Here is a 23,214-nt window from a genome sequence, read left to right as displayed (position 1 = left end):
ACTCTGCCTACAATTTACATATTATCAATTCAATTCAATTCAGTATACCTCCGTCCATTTAATTTAATTCAAATTAGCAATTGCATTCCATTCAATTCGATTCAAAATTGAATAATCCAAACTTTGTCAGTTTGATTCGTTTCAGAAGAGTAATCCAAATCGCTCTCCTGATTTGAAGTTGAGTCATTTATTGTTTCGATTCAGAAGTGCAGATCGAAGAAGAAAACGAAGAAGAATAGAAAAAAGATAAATGCAACCAGATCGAAATAAGAAAATGAGATGATGAACGCGAAGAAAGAAGAAAAAGAAAAATATTTACGTTGCAGCAGAAGATTTACGTTGAGCAAAATTTTAGGTTGCAGCACGTTATATGTAACGCGTGTGGAGGAAATTACTTAGTTAATAACCATGTAAAAAATACATGGATGCATAGCTTTTTCAGATAATTTATATATAAAAATCTAACTCTTTCTTTTGTATTAAATTATATTTTTTGGTTAAATTTATTATTTTATTTATGATAATTACTTAATAGAAAAGCAGAGAAGATGACTTGAGAACTAAAAATTCGAGTGTGTATTTGTTTATAAAAATTTGAACCAAAAAAATGAGAATCAGAAAGCTTAAAGCTGAACAAAGGGAAATTGAATATCAAGTGTGTATTTGGTATGAATTGAGTTAATACACTTCTAGTAGCTCAAGTATATATAGTGCACATCATAATAGAATTCGACTAACAATGTAAAGAGCTTTTGATTGAATCTTTTTCTTAATAATCTGTACATTCAACTGATAATGCTTAGTACGATTATGAAATATTGAATTAGCAATTAACAATATATTACTCATGTCACAAAAAATAGTTGGTAAAGTCTTAAAAAAAATCTGCAACTCAACTAATAAATTTTGCAATTATTTTAACTCAGTTTCTATAAACATAATATCCACACTTAATTGACTTCAAGATTACTCACTCACATAAATAATGTTATTATATTTTTTTATTTTTTCAATTCACCAACACACTCACAAAAAAAGAGAAAAATTTATAACAACTCAATATATTTTCATTCATATAAAAAAATTATTAAAGTGTATGCCTTTCAAGCCTTTATATAAACAAAATATGATAACATACTTAATTATTAAAAAAGAATATTATTAACTATGAACAACTAATCATTAGTTATAATGGAAGTGATAAAACTTGTAAAAAATTGAAGTCATTATTGTTGACTATTTTTAACATATAATCAAACTTTGTAATTCATATTTGACTTTATATCCAAAACACGTCTAACATGTTGTAAACAATTTGTAGCATTTTTGAATCTTTTAGTGTTTTATAGAAAAGATCATATAAATTCTTAAATCTTCTAACAATTTGGTAATATGTGAAGTCTTTTAGTTTCTTTTGTAATTTTATCCAATTTGACAATTTGCTTATCTTAAGATCATTGATTCTAATATTGAAGTGGATACAAATTAATTTATTTTATGCAACAATGCTTCCCTTAAATCAAACTTGTAAAATTTATTATTCCAAGCATATTTTTCAACTTGTAAAATAACTCGGTGTTCAATGGGTTTGTAAATATATTCGCAACTTGTTCTTCAGTATGATAGAATTTGATCACAACTTCTTTCTCATTCACCAATTCTCTAATTTTGTGAAACCGTAAATCAATATGCTTTCATCTCCCCTCTGTTGGGCATTGTCAACTCCTTGTTGCAAATCTGGTTCAATAAAATTTCACAGGTTCTGATAGCCTTCAAATGAATAGACATCAAACTCTCCTAGTAACTATAGTCGAGTTTTTCATCTAATTTGGAATCATATCATACAATATTGAAAGTGTTTGCCATACTGACTCTATAAACAAACAACTATGAGAGAACCCTCTCACACCTCACAAATTCTCAGACATCAGGCGCTAGATTAATCAGCTCTGATATCAAATGTAAGTATAATACCCGCACTTAATTGGTCATAAGATCACTCACTCACATAAATAACGCTATCATATTTTTTTATCTCTCAAACTCACCAACACACTCACAAAAGAGAAGAGAATTTCTAACAACTCAATACATTTTCATTCATATGGAGAGATTATTAAAGTACATGGATTTTAAGCCTTTATATAGACAAAATATGATAACTTACTTAATTGCTAAGAAAGGTTATTATTGGGTATGAACAACTAAGCAAGGTTGTAATGGAGGTGATGAAACTTGTAGAAAGTTCAAGCCGCTATTGTTGACTACTTTTAGCATGTAGTCAAACTTTGCAACTCATATTTGATTTTATATTCTAAATACTTCTAGCATGTTATAAGCAATTTGTAACATTCTAAAATCTTCTAGGTTTTGTAGAAAACATCATATGAGTTGTAAATTTTCAAATCTTCTAACAACTTGGTAATATGTGGAGTCTTCTCGTCTCTTGTACTTTTATCCAATTTGACAACTTACTTATCTCATGATTATACATGATGATTGCAATATAGATGTGGATACAAGTTGATTTATTTTATCAAACACTGCCTCCCTTAAATCAAGCTTGTAGAATTTATCATTTCAAACATCTTCTTTAACTTATAAAATAACTCGGTCTTCAATGGCTTTATAAATATATCCGCAAATTGTTATTCAGCATGACAGAATTCGATCACAACTTCTTTCTCATCTACCAATTCTCTAATTTTGTGAAACTGTATATCAATATGCTTTGATCTCCCTTCTTTTGGGCATTGTCAATTCCTTGTTGCAAACCTGGTTCAATAAAATTCCATAGGTTCTGAGCTTTCAAATGAGTAGACATCAAAGTCTCCCAGTAATTGTAGTCGAGTTTTTCATCTAATTTGGAATCATACCACACAATATTGAAAGTGTTTGCTATACTGACTCTATGAACAAACTACTATGAGAGAACCCTCTCACATCTCACGAACTCTCAGGCACTAGGCACCGGATTAACCAGCTCTAATACCAAAGGTAAGTATAATACCGACACTTAATTGGTCCTTGGATCACTCACTCACATAAATAACACTACCATATTTTTTTATTTCTCAAACTCACCAACACACGCACAAAAGAGAAAAAAATTTCTAACAACTCAATACATTTTATTCATATGGAGAGATTATTAAAGTATATGAGTTTTAAACTTTTATATAGGCAAAATATGATAACATACATAATTCTTAAGAAAGGTTATTATTGGCTATGAACAACTAAACATGAGCTGTAATGTAGGTGATGAAACTTGTAGAAAGTTCAAGCCACTATTGTTAACTACTTTTAGCATGTAGTCAAACTTTGTAACTCATATGTGACTTTATAATCTAAACACTTCTAGAATATTGTAAGCAATTTGTAACATTTTTGAATCTTCTAGAATTTTGTAAAAATATTATATGAGTTGTAAATTCTCAAATCTTCTAACAACTTGGCAATATGTAGAGTCTTCTTCTAGTCTCTTGTACTTTTATCTAATTTGACAACTTGGTTATCTCATAATCATACACGATGATTCTAATATGGAGGTGGATATAAGTTTATTTATTTTATCCAACACTGCCTTCCTTAAATCAAGCTTGTAGAATTTATTATTCCAAACATCTTTTTCAACTTGTAAAATAATTTGGTCTTCAATAGCTTTGTAAATATATCTGTAACTTGTTATTCAGTATGACAGAATTCGATCACAACTTCTTCCTCATTCACCAAATATCTAATTTTTTGAAACCGTATATCAATATGCTTTTATCTCCCCTCTGTTGGGCATTGTCAACTCTTTCTTACAAATCTGGTTGAATAAAATTTTACAGAACTTTTAAATGAGTAGACATCAAAGTCTCCCAGTAACTGTAGTTGAGTTTTTCATCTAATTTGGAATCGTACCATACAATATTAAAAGTATTTGCCATACTGACTCTATGAACAAATAACTATGAGAGAACCCTCTCACATCTCACTAACTCTCAGACACCAGGCACTTGATTAACCAACTCTAATACCAAATGTAAATATAATACCCACACTTAATTGGTCCTAGGATCACTCACTCACATAAATAATGCCATCATATTTTTTTTATCTATCAAACTCATCAACACACTCACAAAAGAGAAGAGAATTTCTAACAACTCAATACATTTTCCTTCATATGAAGAGATTATTAAAGTACATGAGTTTTAAGTCTTTATATAAGCAAAATATGATAACATACTTAATTGTTAAGAAAGATTATTATTGGCTATGAACAAATAAGCATGAGTTGTAATGGAGGTGATGAAACTTATAGAAAGTTCAAGCCATTATTGTTGACTACTTTTAGCATGTATTCGAACTTTGCAACTTATATATATTTGACATTACATTCTAAACACTTCTAGCATATTGTAAATAATTTGTAACATTCTTGAATCTTATAAGGTTTTGTAGAAAATATCATATGAGTTGTAAATTTTTAAATCTTTTAACAACTTGGCAATATGTGGAGTCTTCTAGTGTCTTGTACTTTTATCTAATTTGACAACTTGCTTATCTCATGATCATACATGATGATTCTAATATGGAAGTGGATACAAGTTAATTTATTTTATCCAACACTGCCTCCCTTAAATCAAGCTTGTAGAATTTATTATTTTAAGCATCTTCTTCAACTTGTAAAATAACTCGGTCTTCAATGGTTTTGTAAATATATCCGCAAATTGTTATTTAGTATGACATAATTCAATCACAACTTCTTTCTCATTCACTAATTCTTTAATTTTGTGAAACCGTATATCAATATGCTTTGATCTCCCTTCTGTTGGGCACTGTCAACTCCTTGTTGCAAACCTGGTTCAATAAAATTTTACAGATTCTAAGCCTTCAAATAAGTAGACATCAAAGTCTCCCAGTAACTATAGTCGAGTTTTTCATCTAATTTGGAATCGTACCACACAATATTGAAAGTGTTTGCCATACTGACTCTATGAACAAACTACTATGAGCGAACCCTTTCACACCTCACAAACTCTCAGACACCAGGCACTGGATTAACCAGCTTTGATACCAAATATAAGTATAATACCCACATTTAATTGGTTCTAAGATCACTCACTCACATAAATGGATCTCTCATACTCACCAACACACTCACAAAAGAGAAGAGAATTTCTAATAGCTCAATATATTTTCATTCATATGGAGAGATTATTAAAGTACATGAGTTTCAAGCCTTTATATAGGCAAAATATGATAACATACTTAATTGCTAAAAAGGTTATTATTAGCTATGAGCAAGTAAGAAAGGTTGTAATAGAAGTGATGAAATTTGCAGAAAGTTAAAGCTACTATTGTTAACTACTTTTAGCATGTAGTCAAACTTTACAACTCATATTTGATTTTGCATTCTAAATACTTTCAGCATGTTGTAAGCAATTTGTAATATTCTCGAATCTTCTAGGATTTTGTAGAAAACATCATATGAATTGTAAATGCTCAAATCTTCTAACAACGTGGTAATATGTGGAGTCTTCTAGTCTCTTGTACTTTTATATAATTTGACAACTTGCTTATCTCATGATCATATATGATGATTCTAATATGGAGGTGGATACAAATTGATTTATTTTATCCAACACTGCCTCCCTTAAATCAGGCTTGTAGAATTTATCATTCCAAACATCTTCTTCAACTTATAAAATAACTTGGTCTTTAATTGCTTTGTAAATATATTTGCAACTTGATTTTCAGTTTAGCCAAATTCAATCACAACTTTTTTCTCATTCACTAATTCTCTAATTTTGTGAAATCGTATATCAATATACTTTGATCTCCTTTCTATTGGCAGTATCAGCTTCTTCTTGCATACCTGATTCAATAAAGTTTCACAGGTTCTGAGCCTTTCAATGGGTAGACATCAAAGTCTCCCAATAACTGTAGTCGAGTTTTTCATCTAATTTAAAATTGGACCACACAATATTGAAAGTGTTTGTCATACTGACTCTATGAACAAACAACTATGTGAGAACCCTTTCACACCTCACAAACTCTCAGACACCAAGCGCTGGATTAACCAGCTCTGATACCGAATAAATGTAAGTATAATACCCACACTTAATTGTCATAGGATCACTCACTCACATAAATAACGCTATCATATTTTTTCATCTCTCAAACTCACCAGCACACTCACAAAAGAGAAGAGAATTTCTAACAACTCAATACATTTTCATTCATATGGAGAGATTATTAAAATATATGAGTTTCAAGCCTTTATATAGGCAAAATATGATGACATACTTAATTGCTAAGAAATGTTATTATTGGCTATGAACAACTAAGCAAGAGTTGTAATGGAGGTGATGAAACTTGTAGAAAGTTCAAACCATTATTGTTAATTATTTTTAGCATGTAGTCAAACTTTGCAACTCATATTTGATTTTACATTCTAAACACTTCTAACATGTTGTATAAGCAATTTGTAACATTCTTGAATCTTCTAGAATTTTGTAGAAAACATTATATGAGCTGTAAATTTTTAAATCTTCTAACAACTTGAGAATATGTGGAGTCTTTTAGTTTCTTGTACTTTTATTCAATTTGGCAATTTTCTTATCTCATGATCATTTATAATGACTCTAATATGGAGGTGGATACAAGTTAATTTATTTTATTCAACACTGCCTCCCTTAAATCAAGCTTGTAGAATTTATTATTCCAAGCATTTTCTTCAACTTGTAAAATAACTCGGTCTTTAATGGTTTCGTAAATATTTTTGCAACTTGTTCTTCAATTGACAGAATTCGATCACAACTTCTTTCTTATTCACCAATCCTCCAATTTTGTGAAACCGTATATCAATATGCTTTGATATCTCCTCTATTGGGCAGTATCAGCTCCTTATTGCAAACCTGGTTCAATAAAATTTTACAAGTTCTGATCCTTCAAATGGGTAGACATCAAAGTCTTCCAGTAACTATAGTCAAATTTTCCATTTAATTTGGAACTGGACCACACAACATTGAAAGTGTTTGCCATACTAACTCTATGAACAAACAACTATGTGAGAACCCTCTCACACCTCACAAACTCTCATATACCAGGCGCTGGATTAACCAGCTCTGATACCAAATGTAAGTATAATACCTAATACACCACGGCTCTTGGATGCTATTAGCCAACTCCTCCAAGTGGTTCCAAAGCCTCCTTCTATTAGCTAAGTGCGGACTTTCATATACAGTTGTAAACTACCTCCTTCTTATTATCTGAATTTATAATTCTCATGTGTATAAGCTGATCTTGAATAGAGATAGGTTCAATATTCCAAAAATCTTTATTCCAAAGACACCAAATGCTACCAGCAAACCGACCGATAGCTTCACTGATGCACCAAGAGTCAAAGCCTAGTCTTTTAATAATATTTTCAGCTTTGTTTTCTGATACATGAGATTTCAAAAGCATATAGAAATTAATATTGTATCTATAAGCCATATCTTTAATAATAATGGGAACCCTCTAGAGAGAGTTCCTCTACAATTCCAAATAATAAAATTCATTAAAACAAACAAAGAAAAAGAGTTAAGAGTTCTCTTGATGGCGCAGGTAATCATGCCTCTATAGGCTTTGGGCTTGAGGGAGATTCTTTCCTATCCTCATACTGATCTTTGATGACCATATCTTTCGACCCAGAGCTCTGTTGTTTGTCTCCTAGATTGATTGGGTTATTAGCTGCACTGCTGCCTCTGTGTTCTGTACCTTGTCCTCCATGAACCTTGATATGATTACATGGTGGCATGGGCCATGATACCAAAGAAAGAGATGCGTCTTCCATTGTTGTGTTCTTTGGTTAATTTCTTTTGGAGTAAACTAAAGCTTCTCCAGTAATCCTAGTGGCTGTTTTTCTGTTTCTCTTTATTATGTGTATGCTCCATGATATTTACTTGGTTTTGATTATTTGGCTTCTCATGATTTTGAGTGATGCTTGATTTATTCTGATGTTAATTTTGGTTGGGACTTTTTTTCTTTCCTACGTCCAGGACTTTCTCCTTCAAATTTGAGGTGGATGCCTTACTTTTTGGATGACTCATTTGGGCTTACAGTTTATGGTTATGCTTGTAAGCATTGCTGCCATATTTTCCTTGATCTTACATTTTTGCCTTGATTGGATTCTGATTGTACTCATTTCTGTCCACAATATTTTCTTACACGCTCTCATTATTGTCATCAAGAGTTTTCTCTGATAAGACTTGGAATTTGGAACCATAAAAATTTTTCTTTTTTGCTCTCGCAGATTCCTCCATTCTGATTTTATTCTTTCTAGGATTGTGTTTGACCAGCTTCCACGATCCAAAAGGATTCTTATTATTGGTGAGTTTATTGTTTTTTTTCCTCCTCATTAATAGTAGGATTATTCCCTTTCTCTACTGCTGACTCTTGTGCCTCAACCTGTAATCCCTGATTTTGCGCCATAATAACCTCACTCCCGTTAGGGGGTTTCCTTTTCTAGTGATTCCATCAAGTTACCGTTATTTTCGTCTTTTCTTCTCTGTTTCGGTGTCCGATCACCGTCCATGGCTGCCTGAAACACTTGTTTGAGCATTTCTCTCACAAATTTTGGGCAATTTTTCATCCTATGTCCGTATCGCCCATACTTAAAAAATATATTTAATGGAGCCCTTCGTATTCGAGTTTGAATTCTTTCTCTAGAGCCGTGAAAGAGGGTACAATCTGCTTCCTTAGATCAATTTCCATACATATGCAAGCAAATTTTTCTCTATAATGTATTGATGTAAACTCATCAATCTTTAGCATTGTTCTTAAGGCTTTTCTACCGTCCAAAGAAAGTATTTATTGTAGAATTTCGCTGGAAGGTTTGGAATTTCGATCTAGACAGCTACCTTGCGTATATCTATATCTTGTGGCATGAAGAGAGGTTTCCAACGTTGTACTAGGAGGTAGTGATCCGCTATATCCAAAGTCCCTCGAAGAGGGCGTAGTCTTCTTGATTAAAGAAACGAATCAAGAAGAAGTTCTCCTCAAGATCCATGACTCGAACTACATCTTTTCTAGCCCATTTTTGAGAATCCATCTCTCCACAGCTTGGAGATTGAGGCTTTTACCAAGGGGTTTCACTATCAGTGATAGCTTCTATGACTTGCACCAATCTTCATACTCCTCCAAAGTGACTTTAATGCTTGGTTTGGGATTGAAGAGAGTCTCAAATCTTTCCTAGCCTTCAAAGATTCTTGATTCGACATGTACTCCTCTGCAACTATTTCAACTATTTCTTTTGGGTTGAGATTGTCAAAACCATTATCAACCATCATATCCAGGTAGGATATCTTCTGTTTCATGTTTTCTCTATCAATAATTCCTTCTTAAGCCTCCATCGGACTGGAGAGAGAATTAGTTTCTGTTTCTATAACATTATTAATGATATATTCCATTATTTTTTTCTGTCTATTCCTAGTCTTGCATTCCGTTCATTGTTATCTTTTTAATGCTCCTAGCCACTAGATCTCTCTATTACATTATTAATACAAAATTATGTAATATTTTTTATTTTTTATATTATTCTATTAATATCAAATTTTTTGCTTATTTATTTTGTTATATAAAGTTAACAAAACTTTATGGTAAAATTATTTAAAATAACAAGACAAGTAGATTCTTAAAGAATTTTGAGAAGAACTTATAGGATTCTCAACAAAATAGTAAGTTATAGAAAAAAATTTTACGATAAAATTATAGATTTTGGAATAAGACAAAATATCAAGTTAGTCTTTGCAAAATTGCAATGATAAATTTATAGGTTTCTAAAGAAAATTAAGTATATAAAGTAAGTTTTTGAAAAAATTTTGTGATAAATTTATAGAATTTTTAAGAAAAAAAGGTATCATTATTTCTGATAGTGGATTTATATATATATATATATCTCTAACAGAAGTATAAGTTGTCTCTATATTTCAATTTTTTATAGACTTATAAATTTAATATTTTAATTTTGATTAAATTATTCTATTAATTTTTATAATTTTAATAAACAACAATGCTAGGGAACAAGAGGGTATCAGCCAAAAACCAGCCAAATACCTATGGGTGAATCCAAAACATCTACGTGGATGGTGTTTATGCTAGGTATTAGGATATTTTTTCTACTAAGTATTGTTTCTTTTTCATATTAAATGGATGTTCTTTTATATATTTTATAAATTTTTTTATATACTAAGAATTGGAATTGTTAGAAGTTCCGTGATCCCCGCCCCTATTTCTCCAATGTATCATTCAGAATTTTAATTTGAGGTGAGAAGCAATTAATATCAAATATTATAAATTAAAAATAAATAAAATTAATTAAATATAATTATAAATTAGTTAAGTTGTTTATTTTTTGGCTGATCACCTTTTGATTCCATATACTTTTCCTTTAATAAATTTGTAATTAAATTTTTATATTTTAAAAAGTTTTAATTGGATATTTATATTAGTTTTAAATTTATAATCACATCTTTATCGTTCAAAAAATATTTAACTTAGTAAAATATACTGAGATATATTTATTAGTGGTATGAGATAAATAAAAATATTTTGGTAGTATTCACCGTAAAAAATAATTTAATTATAAATTTAAAATTAATATAAAAATTTAATTAAAAATTTTAAAATATAAAAAAACTATAAAAACTAACAAATAATTTATAATGACTTGTTTGATTTTTTTTCATTGAGAAACTTATAAGTCAATCATAGAATTTTTGCAAAAATTTATTTGGTACTTTATTTTCCTCAAGTGTATAAGCTTATTATAAAATTTACTAAAATATTATTTGTACACTAAAATTAGTCACTAATATTTGTACACTAAAATTAGTCACTAAGATCAACCACCAATATATTTATATATAAATACATATGTAGTTTAATTTTTTTTTAATGTATATTTATATTCCAACATATATTTTATATTAGTGATTGACTTTGGTAGCTGATTTTAGTATATATCTAGTATTATTCTAAAATTTATTAAGGACGGCCTTCTCTTATTCTTCTATTAAAATTTTAGTAAATTATTTTTTAATATATTTATCTAAAATTAATTTTTTCTAAAATGGAGAAACGGGAGTGAATAAAGTCAATAAACATTGGTATTGAGAGAATATCTTAAAGTATAAATAATGTGCATTGAATAAGGCTATTAATAAAAAGAGACAAGACATTAATAAAGAGAGAGAAAATGTTAAAATATAATTAGTGTGAATGATAGTAAATGACATATTTATCCTTAATTTTAAACTAACATTAAAAAGTGAAAGAGTTTATTAGGATATTATTATTTATAAAACTATTTAAACCTTTTATTTTAACAAATGTATAATAAATATATTAATAATTAAATTATGTATTTTACATTTTTAGTTCATAATTTTCAAAGTGTTATAAAGACACATGTTTAAGTTATTATCTTAAAAAATTGTTTAAAAAGGATTTTTAATAAAAAAATAAAAATTATTCTTTTTATAATAGAAAGAAAAAAGATACATAATCTACAATGCATATTTTTCTTAAAAATTTAATTACAACCTTTTTTTTTTCTAACTTCAATCTTCAACAAAGAGAAATTTATAAAATCTTATATGCCAAAATAAAATAGAAAATGATTTGTACTCTTTTAGAAAAAAATTAAAATAATAATAATAAAAAAAGAAAAACAGAGCTTTTCCCCAAATAAAGAAGAGTCCACTCGAGTGAACCACCCCACGCGACTCAGCACTCAACACTCACAACACTCAGCACTCAGCAGTGTTGATGAGCAACAAAGTTCGTATCTTTCCTCAGCTTCATGCCCCGTGATCGCTTATGCACTTCTCTATTACCTCACCTACCCATCATGCAATTCAAGGTTTCAAGTATGATTTGAATATGCTTCAGACCGAGTTGTCTTTCACTCAATTCAAGGTTTGAACTTTGATACTTTTTTCATGCCCCAAAGATGTTTGTGTTAATGCTTTTGAGTGTAACAGTGTTTGGTTTGAGTTAACTGCTCTGCACTTCTTTTGATTAGTAAAGTGTGAATACGCCTTATTAATTTTAGAAGTACTGTTTCTGATTAAGTGGGGTGCTTGTGTATATGGCTGTTAAGTATTGATGTTACTGTATAATTGTATTTGTCTAGGCTTTGATTCATGAGTAGGTAGATTAGAAGAAGTTTGAGGTATGGAGATTTTGAACTTCTTTAGCCATATTTGGCGTTAGGCCTATGAATAATAGTATGCTTAGTTTATAGTAGTCCAATTAGTAGTATGAGGGCTAGTTATAATATGAATTACTATAACCAGGAGGACCAGCACTAGTAGTAGTTGCTTGGTTTGTTTGAGTGTCATGCCCTTCGATTCGATCCTCAAGGACAGTGTATATGCATCAGGTATCGGGCCTCCCACCCAATTTAAAGGTGAAATCTGATGAGGCTAGGGATTAGTCGTTAGCTACCAACCGATAGATACCCGAGGATTAAAATCCATCAAAATAAAAATATTAAAATCCATTAAATGAAAAGTGAACCATTCTTTGAATTTCCTCGTTTGGAAATCGGAATATTCTCCATGTTTGGCCTTCTCAAAATTAGTTTTGGCTTCCAATTTTGTATCCATTTTTTTCCCTTCTAGTTATTTGGTTGTGCTTAAATCTTAAACAAAGATCAATTTCTGTGATTGAATGCCTGAAATCCTGACAAACCTGCTTTGATTGAGAGGATGGGTTGGATTAGGAGCGGTCCAATTTGTTATCTTTTACCTTCCTTACTGGTTTTTATGATGGTTTTGTGTGTCCCTAAACGGTAAACTCAAGAGTATAAGTTAAGATTTTAGAAAACCAAGTTATGAATACATAATGATAAGTTAGGTCCTTAACTTGGTCTACTGGACCTCTTTTTTTTTTTTTTTTTTTTTTTCTTTTTTCCCTTTGATTGAATGATTAAAATCCTCAACATGAATGATGTTTTGTGGATGTCTATTGCTTTACTATTGTTATTGGTTTATTGTTGAATTTGAAATATTGTATTTCCTTAAACTGAGTATTGCAAAGAATGGATCAATAGTTGTCAGGTTCTGTTCCTAATACCATTATATTAATGACTTCTATTGCCCTTATGCATGGGGCATTTTCATTAAACAAATATGTATTGTTTTCAGTTTTTCATGCATCTGCTGGTTCTTAATGTGTTTTCATATATGTTGAGTGGAAAGAATCCTAATTATATTTATACTGTTCTTAATGTGATTTGTTCCTGTGCTGGAATAATAGGTTGCTTCTGGAACGTCCTTGTATGCGTTTGCTGTTTATTCATGTTAGTCTCTTATCACTCTTCTATAGCAGTATGCTGTTTAGTTCGTACTTTTGCAGCTCTTTGAATTGCATACCCATTGAATATTAATGTCATGTATAATATATTGGAATAGCAGTTTGAATTGTAATAGTTTGTAGTTGTAGGAATGTAGGTGCTAGTTGTCCTCACTATATTTTACAGTATTTGTCTTCCCTTAATATTCCTTATTGCTTGTTGCTTTCTTTGCTGCTCCATTTGATGTTTGTGAGTAATTTTGGGTTGATCTATTACTTTTATTTATTTTTTTAATACTTTATGTTTTCTCATTTGCATTTAAAATTTATAAACAACAGTATAGGCATATGAGCTGAATTTACCAAGACGAACCCCCTAATGTTGGTAGTGAGTTTGATCTATAGCTCCGTTTAGTTTTGCTGTCCTACATTTAATTTAAAGTTGAACTAAGACAGTGATCCTATTTACTATGCTCTTGTTTGTCAGATTTAAGTTTAACATCTTATCAATCTGCATTTGTTTATATAAGAATACTGTTTTATGTTAATAGAAAGATGGAGCGCACCAGATTTAACATGAGGGGTCGTAACTCTGGTTCAACTCCGTCAGAAGAATCATCTTTGGACCTTGAAAGAAATTGTTGCAGTCATTCTAATCTGCCTTCGCTGAGTCCACCAACACTACAACCCTTTGCCTCGGCTGGGCAGCACTGTGATGGCAATGCTGCCTACTTCTCATGGCCAAGCCGCTTGAATGATGCTGCGGAAGAGCGAGCAAACTATTTTTTAAATCTACAAAAGGGGGTACTACCTGAAACACTTGGTCGGTTGCCAAAGGGGCAGCAGGCAACCACATTGCTTGAACTCATGACAATTAGGGCATTTCACAGCAAGATACTGCGTTGTTACAGCCTTGGTACAGCAATTGGTTTTCGCATACGGCGAGGTGTATTAACAGATATTCCTGCCATTTTAGTATTTGTGTCGAGGAAAGTTCACAAACAATGGCTCAGCCCAATCCAATGTCTACCCACTGCTCTTGAGGTTGTTGACAATATTTAATCTGAATCTACCCTAACTTTGTTAGATATTTAGTAATTATTTGTTCTCTAATGCCTAGTGCAGCACTTAAATGTTTAATATGTAAATCAGGGGCCTGGTGGAGTATGGTGTGATGTAGATGTGGTGGAATTCTCTTATTTTGGTGCCCCAGAGCCAGTTCCAAAGGAACAGCTGTATACAGAGATTGTAGATGACTTGCGTGGGGGTGACCCTTGCATTGGTTCAGGATCTCAGGTGTTTCTTTGTTCCAATTTAAAATAGGTTACTTTTGATTCATTTTATATTGTGTAGATTTAATGACGAAAGAAGGCTTTTTGGTCTGATAATGATGTCATGATAGGGTAACCATTGTTACTGTCCTTTTATCGGTTTGCCAATTATGATGTTCATTCTAATGTGGTTCTGTTGCCAAGAAAGCCTTTTCTACATGATTCTAACTCTGTTGGTTGTATGTTGTGATTTCAACTAGTATTGTAATTGTTCTCTATGGTCACCTCTGAAGTTTAATATCCAGATGTGTGGACCTTCTATAGTCCTCGATTTCATTCTTCATCATTTTATTGTATCTATTACTTTTCCGGAACCATAATGGTATCAAAATTCCTGTATTCATGAATCAGTTGAATTTCTAATTGCTTACTTCCTTCATACAGGTGGCAAGCCAGGAGACATATGGAACTTTGGGTGCCATTGTTAGGAGCCAAACAGGTAGTCGGCAGGTTGGTTTTCTCACAAATCGACATGTCGCAGTTGACCTGGATTATCCGAATCAAAAGATGTTTCATCCTCTTCCACCCACCTTGGGGCCTGGGGTTTACCTTGGTGCAGTAGAGCGAGCAACTTCATTTATAACAGATGAACTTTGGTATGGCATATTTGCTGGAATAAACCCAGGTAACATAGTTTTATAGGTCTGATAAATTCTGTTGCACCGACTCACATTTCCCCATGCGTAGTCAACTAGTCATCCTTCATCACGGTGTGTTTCTCTTGCAGAGACTTTTGTGAGAGCCGATGGCGCATTTATTCCTTTTGCCGATGACTTTGACATGTCCACTGTTACTACTGTAGTGAGAGGCGTTGGAGATATTGGTGATGTAAAAATTATTGACCTACAGGCACCAATTAGTAGCCTTATTGGAAAACAGGTGGTGAAGGTCGGAAGAAGTTCCGGCTTGACTACAGGCATTGTTTTGGCTTATGCCTTAGAGTATAATGACGAAAAAGGAATATGCTTTCTAACAGATTTTCTTGTGGTTGGCGAGAACCAGCAAACGTTTGACCTCGAAGGAGACAGCGGAAGTCTCATCATGTTAAAGGGTGACAATAGCGAGAAACCACGACCAATTGGGATCATATGGGGAGGAACGGCTAATAGGGGCCGCCTTAAGTTGAAAATTGGACAACCTCCTGAGAATTGGACTAGTGGGGTTGATCTAGGCCGTCTTCTCAATCTACTTGAACTCGATTTGATAACAACAGATGAAGGACTAAGAGGTTTGTCAAATTTTTCTCAGAATGATCTGTTTTTTTTGTTACTCTTTTCTGTCATTCAGATCTTGTGTTATAAATCCTGATTCTGTTTATTCTGCTGTCACATATTAGTGGCGGTGCAAGAACAAAGAGCTGCTTCTGCAACCGCGATTGGCTCTACAGTTGGCGACTCATCAACCCCCGATGCTATGCTTCTGAAAGATAAATCCGAAGATAAGTACGAGTCACTTGGTCTTCAGATTCAGTCCATTCCCTTAGGAGTTGAGACTAGCAACCAAGACATGAAACCGTCGAATATGGAGACTGAATTTCAGTTAGAAGATGGGATCAAGGTAGCTCCCAGTATCGAACACCAGTTCATCCCGAGTTTCATGAGCCGGTCTCCACTGCACAAGAACAGCATGCAGGAGCGGGCAGCGACCGAGAATTTGTCCTCGTTGAGGAGTGGCTGCGACGAAGATTTATGCGTTTCACTGCATCTTGGTGATAACGAAGCAAAGAGAAGGCGTTCTGAAGCATCAACTAGCACTGAGGAAGCTCAGTGAAGTAGATTATTTACATGAGCTGGATGAATCTGCTTGTTAAAAGATTCAATCATTTTTAATTAGTCCCTTTTTTTTCACCGGGTAACGTGTTGTTTGTAACAGTTATGATACTGTATTTTATGCTTAGAAGCTGAGACAATGAGCAATGATCTTTGTGGAGTTCGCTGTCTATGAAGTGAATCTGTGGTTAGAGACAGAGAAGAAAAGTTTGCCTTGGTGTCTAGTTGATAGCTTTCCAACTCCTCCTTTTTCTAAAAGAAGGAAAAGAAAAAAAATCTGAAGATCATATTTCCATTCAAATAACTCAAACATATTACATTTCACGTATGATTAAATTCTGATCTAACAGAAAATCACAGTTAACCCTTGATGCCTACAATAAATAAAAAAATTCCTATTACAAACTATAAAAAAATATAATTAATATTAGAATTTAATTTGGATGGATCGGTCATTCAATCAAATTCATGTGTTTAAATTAATTTTTAGATAATAAATTTAAAAATTAATTATTTTTACTCACATGACAATATACAAATAATTGTTTTGTATACAAATTTTTTATACTAATAGTATATAAGAATTAAATTCTTAATATCAAAAAACTAATTCAAATTATTTTTGCGTATTTCTTTTAATATAAATTCATTGATATCTCATATCTATATAAATCCTTGTTTAAAAAATCAATATAAATTTGAAACAAAAGGGAAAAAAATAAAATAACATAAGAAATTAGGGGTATACATAGTTCGGCCCGACTCGAAGGCTTGGCCCATATCCAAACACTTTAGGGGCTAATTTAGTGTGATTTCATCGGGTTTAGGGTCGAGTAAGAGTATCAAAAATAGACTTAGTCATTATTTAGGGCTGGGTTCGGGTCAAGGCGAACCCGGTTTCACCCATTCTATAGAGGATTAAAAAAGGTATATATGTTTTAAATTAATTCCAATATTATGTTATATTAATTATAAGTTTATTGTTTTATTTTTAATTACAGATAATTAAATTAAAAAATATATCAAAAGAAGCATAAAATTAGAATTTATGGACAAATTTAAATTCAAAAATATATATCAACTTCTCGATAACAAGTACATTTTTTTCTTCTTTATAAATAAGTGTATCATCATTTTTTGACATATAATTTATCAAGATTCGAACTTCACCGATTTAGATTCAATTTTAGCGTGTGACCTGAAAGTAGTATGATTTTATTGAATTTAAAGCCGAGTAAAAATTTTAAAAATAGATCCGATCATTATTATTTAGAGTCGGATCCAAATCAAAGACGAACTCGACTTCACCTCACCATATCCAACCCTACAACAAATAAAAACAAATCACATTTAAAAGTGAACATAAATTCATGAAAAGAAAAACGCAATAACCATTAACTACCCTTATCTCGCCGCATAAGTGTACCCGCCCTGCGCCAAATGAAAAATTGAAAACTCTTGAATTGCTCTAAACCATTCCTTTTTGCCATTCTAGCTACCGCCACAAAAAGAGAGCGACAAAATTCACCTATCTCTGCCAGAATTCAATGCAGGTCTTTGCATAACGGAATCACCAGCTGTCGCCATTGTTGAAAAGGAAGCATTGCTCTTGTCGCCACCGCCGAAGGAGATCCGCCGCTCCTTTTTGCTTGGTTCAACAAAATCGCAGGTTCTTAATCTCTTCCTTGGTTGTTTTTTGCCGTTACTTGAATATGATAGTGAAGGAAAAGAGCCTTCTGTAAATTTGATTATATTTTTAGACAACCAAAAAAGCAGAAATTAGGATGACGAAATCGGAAACTAGGTTTAATTAATTATGTGATTTGGATTTTTCTTGTGAGTTTGGAAGTGCTTTTGTGGTTAATTGATGGGTAAACTGAGTCTCAGTCTTGCCTTACTAGCTGCATTTTTTTAATTCGTTGAGGAAAATACTGCACGTCTGAATGTTTCTGAAGCTTGGGAATAGACTTCTCAAATGGATTAAGTTGATTTATTGTGGCTTGGAATTGGTTGTTGTTGGATCTGAATTGAGGTTAAGGGCACTCTTTTATATGTTATGATGAAAATAGCAAGTCGAGTTTGAGCGAGAATGGCAGAAGTTTGAGTCTGCTTCAAGTTTAAAGGCATTGCTTGGCGAGCCAATCAACAATTTGATGAAATTGGAGAATCTGAGCAGATCGGAGTTTGTGATTGGTTAATCGTGTATTAGGATTGAAAAGGGTAGGTTGGATCCTTAATTTAGTGTTCCCAAAGGTCTGGAATCAACTTGAGTTAGTAGGTTGTTAAACAGTGTTGTTCAAGTTCTGGTTTCTCCGCAGAATTAAGTGCAGGGACAGCAACTTGTGGAACCTATATCTCGCTGCACAGACCACATTTCTGTGTGGGACCAAATTTGGGTGAAAGCTAGTTGTGTCTAGTGTATGGTCACCAAATTCGGGAGTATTTCAATCTCTGTAAGATTAGATTTGAGTTTTGGAAGAAGAACTGCCAGACTTGATTCTGAATTTCTTCAATAATGGGACAGCTAACTGCTAAAATTTATAATTAAGTCTATAAAGCTTGAAAACATACGAGACTAAAACAAGTGTGAATTTTAGTACCTCTAGTTGTCCCCACCAAATTTTAGCTCATTTAGAGGTCTTTAGAATTTATGGTGATTTTTGGAAGAAAGTGACAGTGCAGTTTTTCTGCTGCAGGGCAGTTTCAGTAATTTCCCTTTATCTAAATATGTAGCACCTAAAAATTCACGATTCTTGAATCGTTGGCAAGCTTGTTTGAATACGGAGGTGTTGATATGAAAGTTTGCACATTCTCGATGTCGTTTGCCCTGGTTTCATTAGCAAGTTTCTCGTGCATTAGCGGTTAAATGCCCGTTTTTACTCTGATGTGTATAAGTTCGATTTGAGTTGGCCTTAGTAATTCTGATATTTTGATGTTACTTTGGTGATTAGAGGCTGTTAAGAGATTTGGGGATGAGTCTTAGGCCTAGTGACAAGAGTTTGCTGTTAAGAGGTTGTTCACTAAAAGTACCATTTGGTCAATGTCAGTTCGCTGGACTTTTCTTGTAATTTTGAAATGCTTTTGAAGCTGCTAGTTATTCCCGTTCTCACTCTCAATCTAGTTGTGCCCACCAAGCCCATCCAAATCTAACCCAAAATCTCGCAAATACTGCACTGTCTTAACCTCAATTGACACCCTTCAATTTCAATTTTAATTTCTTTGTTCTCTTCCTCTTGGAATCCTAATCAGTAGCCACAGTCCTACTCCTATACTCACTAGTCGCTCCAATTGCATTTTACTTCTGCCATTGTTGCTGGTGCTCTCCACTGCGTTGCTGTCTGTTGGTGTTCATTTTTCGAACTCTCCGTAGTCCTATGCTCATTATCCACTCTTTGATGTAACGTTGCCCACAACAAGGGTGGACCAACGAATGCCAGCTGTTGTTTCTTTACTGTTGATGCTGTGAACTAATAAGGATTGTTCTTCTTTCTTGACAGAACTGAATTCAACAACTTAGCTATTGTCAGACACGACAAGATGCGAGTTCAGAGACTTTCAGGAATGCAGAAGCAAGTGCTCAGCTTATATAGAGGATTTCTTCGTGTCGCCCGATCCAAATCTGATAAAGAACGACACAAGATAGAGTCGATAATATCAGAAGAGTTCCGCCGAAATTCCACGGAAGTAGACCGGAAGAATTTTCAATACATTGAGTACTTACTCCGTCGTGGCAAGAAACAGCTTGATCAGCTTAGAAGCCCTGGCACCACTGGGTTAACTTCATTAGAAGTTGATTTGTCTAGAACCAACAAGACTAACTCTTAAAGTAAGGATTAGAATGCATGTCATTTGTTATTACCAAAGAAATATATTTGTAATCATGTTTTAACATCATATACTAATTTTAACAAAATATTTAATTGTAATTTCATGCTATAGATTTGCACATATTAATTACCAAAATATTTAATGGTAATTTCATGCTATAAATTGTTTGCACATTAGACACTTTCCCAAACTTTAAAGGCCCATGCAAATGCTTAGCTTGAAGCTATACTAGGATACTTATATAATTAATTGTATATCAAATTTCATAATTAGAAATGTTACAAAGCCAATGATTTTTGGCCAGTAGTGAACTAATATACTAGATTTTTTTTATATTTTATTAGTTTTTTACACACGCATATACACATAATTTAATATCATTTGTACTCATATTATACGGTCTGTAGTCTGTACACAGATTGATAGAGAAAAGAAGCATTATTGTTGATATTGTTAATACCATGCAAGGTTATCCTCCTATGGATATTGGCTCTTTATATCTTAGGGAGGTTTGTGATATTCTCGCTCTTGGAATATTTTCTCTTGATTTTAGATCTCCGGTTCCATAACCCAAGAAAGTGGTGTTGTGAGGAGAATTCATTTTCTCGGTTATGGCTTGAGATTAATGGTGTTCAACCTTGAAGGCTATTACTGGAATTTGGTGTTCATGTGTTGATTTTGATGAAAAATAGCTTCTAGAAGGTTCCTTGCTGTTAAAGCATGCTTTTTTTGAATATGGGTGAATTTTCTTATGTGGTTAGGGTTCTTGAAAGCTCGGTATGGCCTTCAGAGCCCTTATCTCTTTTAAGCCACAAGGTGTTTCAGCCTTGTCGTCTTGATGTATGCAAGCAATTCTAATGTAGCTCTTGATAAGATATTGAACTTTTATTCCAGACAAAAAGTATTACAAACGTTCAAGGCAACATTAGGAAGAAGAAAAGACCCACAATCACTAGCACGAATCAAACATGAAACACATTTGATTATCATAATTATATATGTATTTATTTTACATTATAGACATCACACCATCAATTTATTTATTATTATTTATCACTAGATGAGAGGTGATTGTAGACACCATAGATTTTGCATGCATGATGAACACACCAAGCACCCTTTATTATTGTTGTTGTTGTTGTTGCCCATAATCTATGGTTTAACAAGCATGAGAGCTTCCATCTCCTCCTTGAACATGGGCATAGCATCATTAGGTAGAGAAACAAAGATTCTAACACCTCCATTCATTGAAGGATCCAAGTCACTAGGAGGTGAAAAAATGCACACTCCAACTGTCCCAAACATGTTGCATGGTGCCGGTACCATGTTCACTGGCTTAGCCCACCCTTTGTTCATGTTTTCCAACATACCCAAGTGCATCCAACTAGACAAAACCATAGATGCACCGATACCTTGATAATCAAAGTGCTCTATTTTTGTCTCTTTTGTGTCAATAGCATTCCTAATATACTCCTTTGAGAAACCAAGCTTCTTAGTCTCTTTGATCATCTTCACCACATGTGAGAGTGGCTTTTCATTGAGTTCCTTTACTGTTAGCACAACTTTTGGGTCCACAAAAGCATTCCCATAATACCCTTCAGGCAAAGGAGGAATCAAGGAGTGATTCCTTCTTAACCCTACAACAATAGCCAATGAAGTTTTTCCATCATAGTTGAGTTTCAAAGCTCTAGTTCTTGACCTCCAAACATAAGCACCAAGGGCTTCAAAACTTGTAAAGCTTTCACCCTCCAAAGAGTAATCAATATTATTGCTATAACTTATTTCCTTCAATAAACTCTTTTTGAGTCTTTTTATGCTCTCACTATCCACCTTAAAACATTCATGCACGAGAGTTTTGGTGGGCAAGTAAGGTGAAACCGCGGCCGACGCCTCATCCATGGGACTTAGCAATGGATGTTCAGTAATTGACCCATTTAGCCTTTCCCTCTCCCACACAGGTTTCACAGATGGCTCGCTTTTTCCGCTCGCGAGTTCAGCCATGGCTTGAAAGAATTGAGATCCTCCAATTCCATCAAAAACAGCATGTGATGCGCCTATTCCAACTGTGAACCCGCCACAGAGAAACTTGGTCACCTTTATTCCCAAGGGATATTGGTAACCATTTTCATCATCATCTTCATGAAAAGGATTATCAAAAGCCAAGTGTTTTGCATTTTCAGTGTCACTACCATCAAGGTAGTGAAGGCAAGAAAGCTTGCAATTTGCAATGGATTCCACAAATGGAACTCCATATGCATTGCAATGGATTCTAAGTTTCCCATCAGCATGTTTTACAAGCCTTCCAGCAAGAGGGTAGTAATAGAACAAAGCCTTGGAGAGTGCTTCTTTGATCACAAGTGCAGGGTCATTTTGGGCATTTTGAGGATCATCAATAAGAATAGTGTTATTTGGTGGTTTAAATATGTGAATGGTTTGACATAGACTATTAAGTTCTGGTCTATTATCAATTGTGGATAGAGAGATTACAGATGAAGGAGTTGGTTTTGATGGCTTTACAAAGATAACATCTTCCATGCTAACCTTAAGGTCAAGGAATGGTTTTTCATATCCCATAGAGATAGAATATATTTAGTTGTTTTGTATGTGTTACACTATGTGTGAGTTTGAGATGGGTAGGATAATATATGGCCAATGCTTCTTCATGTATTTATAGAATTTGCGTTGTATGTGCATGTGTGTGTGAGAGAGAACTTACTAATAATGAACAAGAATGGAAGATGTTGATAATCTTAAAACATGGTTATTTAAATTGTTTGATCTTCTAAAGCTTTATTCTAATATATTAAACACATGAGAACACAATTGTTTTTTTTCTTTCTTATCCTTCATTTTAAATGCTTTGTAACCTTTGGTAATAACAATGGTTTAACCCAACATATAGGACTGTAAGTAGATCAAGTTAGATTATAATTTAGTTCAAGTTTGATTCT

At 32.9% G+C, this 23,214-nt stretch overlaps 2 protein-coding genes and 1 pseudogene across 4 annotated transcripts; 2 read left to right on the top strand and 1 right to left on the bottom strand.

Annotated features, from left to right (window-relative positions):
* The first annotated feature begins 11,702 nt into the window (after positions 1–11,702).
* Positions 11,703–16,642, top strand: LOC107644187 (protein NARROW LEAF 1). Of its 2 annotated transcripts, XM_088500846.1 has the most exons (7): positions 11,723–11,955; positions 13,300–13,342; positions 13,887–14,379; positions 14,488–14,631; positions 15,051–15,291; positions 15,394–15,894; positions 16,003–16,642. In XM_088500846.1, the coding sequence occupies exons 3-7, from the start codon at positions 13,891–13,893 to the stop codon at positions 16,434–16,436; spliced, it is 1,809 nt and encodes a 602-aa protein (XP_088356972.1). In that variant the 5' UTR covers positions 11,723–11,955; positions 13,300–13,342; positions 13,887–13,890; the 3' UTR covers positions 16,437–16,642. The 2 variants fall into 2 exon arrangements, with proteins under 2 accessions (XP_020971543.1, XP_088356972.1); XM_021115884.2 differs by lacking the exon at positions 13,300–13,342 and having other exon boundaries at positions 11,703–11,955.
* A 1,322-nt stretch (positions 16,643–17,964) lies between these two features.
* LOC107644100 (LYR family of Fe/S cluster biogenesis protein) lies at positions 17,965–20,450 on the top strand. Its single transcript, XM_016347934.3, has 2 exons — positions 17,965–18,104; positions 19,933–20,450. The coding sequence occupies exon 2, from the start codon at positions 19,973–19,975 to the stop codon at positions 20,258–20,260; it is 288 nt and encodes a 95-aa protein (XP_016203420.1). The 5' UTR covers positions 17,965–18,104; positions 19,933–19,972; the 3' UTR covers positions 20,261–20,450.
* Positions 20,451–21,224: 774 nt separating this feature from the next.
* LOC107643934 (tetrahydroanabasine acetyltransferase pseudogene) lies at positions 21,225–22,926 on the bottom strand (annotated as a pseudogene). The gene has a single exon (XR_015902173.1). The product of XR_015902173.1 is annotated as a tetrahydroanabasine acetyltransferase pseudogene (transcript).
* Positions 22,927–23,214: the final 288 nt, after the last annotated feature.

This window comes from Arachis ipaensis, chromosome B1, assembly GCF_059453495.1.
Source record: "Arachis ipaensis isolate K30076 ecotype BB chromosome B1, ASM5945349v1, whole genome shotgun sequence".
NCBI lineage: Eukaryota > Viridiplantae > Streptophyta > Magnoliopsida > Fabales > Fabaceae > Arachis > Arachis ipaensis.
Note: the sequence above shows the minus strand (reverse complement) of the source record. Positions and strands in the feature narration are given on the sequence as shown.

Bases quoted from the DNA above. Each gene is read 5' to 3' on its own strand.
- LOC107644100 (XM_016347934.3), top strand. From the start codon at position 19,973: ATGCGAGTTCAGAGACTTTCAGGAATGCAGAAGCAAGTGCTCAGCTTA.
- LOC107644187 (XM_021115884.2), top strand. From the start codon at position 13,891: ATGGAGCGCACCAGATTTAACATGAGGGGTCGTAACTCTGGTTCAACT. The intron at 14,632-15,050 runs GTGTTTCTTTGT...TCCTTCATACAG, and splicing joins GCATTGGTTCAGGATCTCAG to GTGGCAAGCCAGGAGACATA. The intron at 15,292-15,393 runs GTAACATAGTTT...TTTCTCTTGCAG, and splicing joins ATTTGCTGGAATAAACCCAG to AGACTTTTGTGAGAGCCGAT.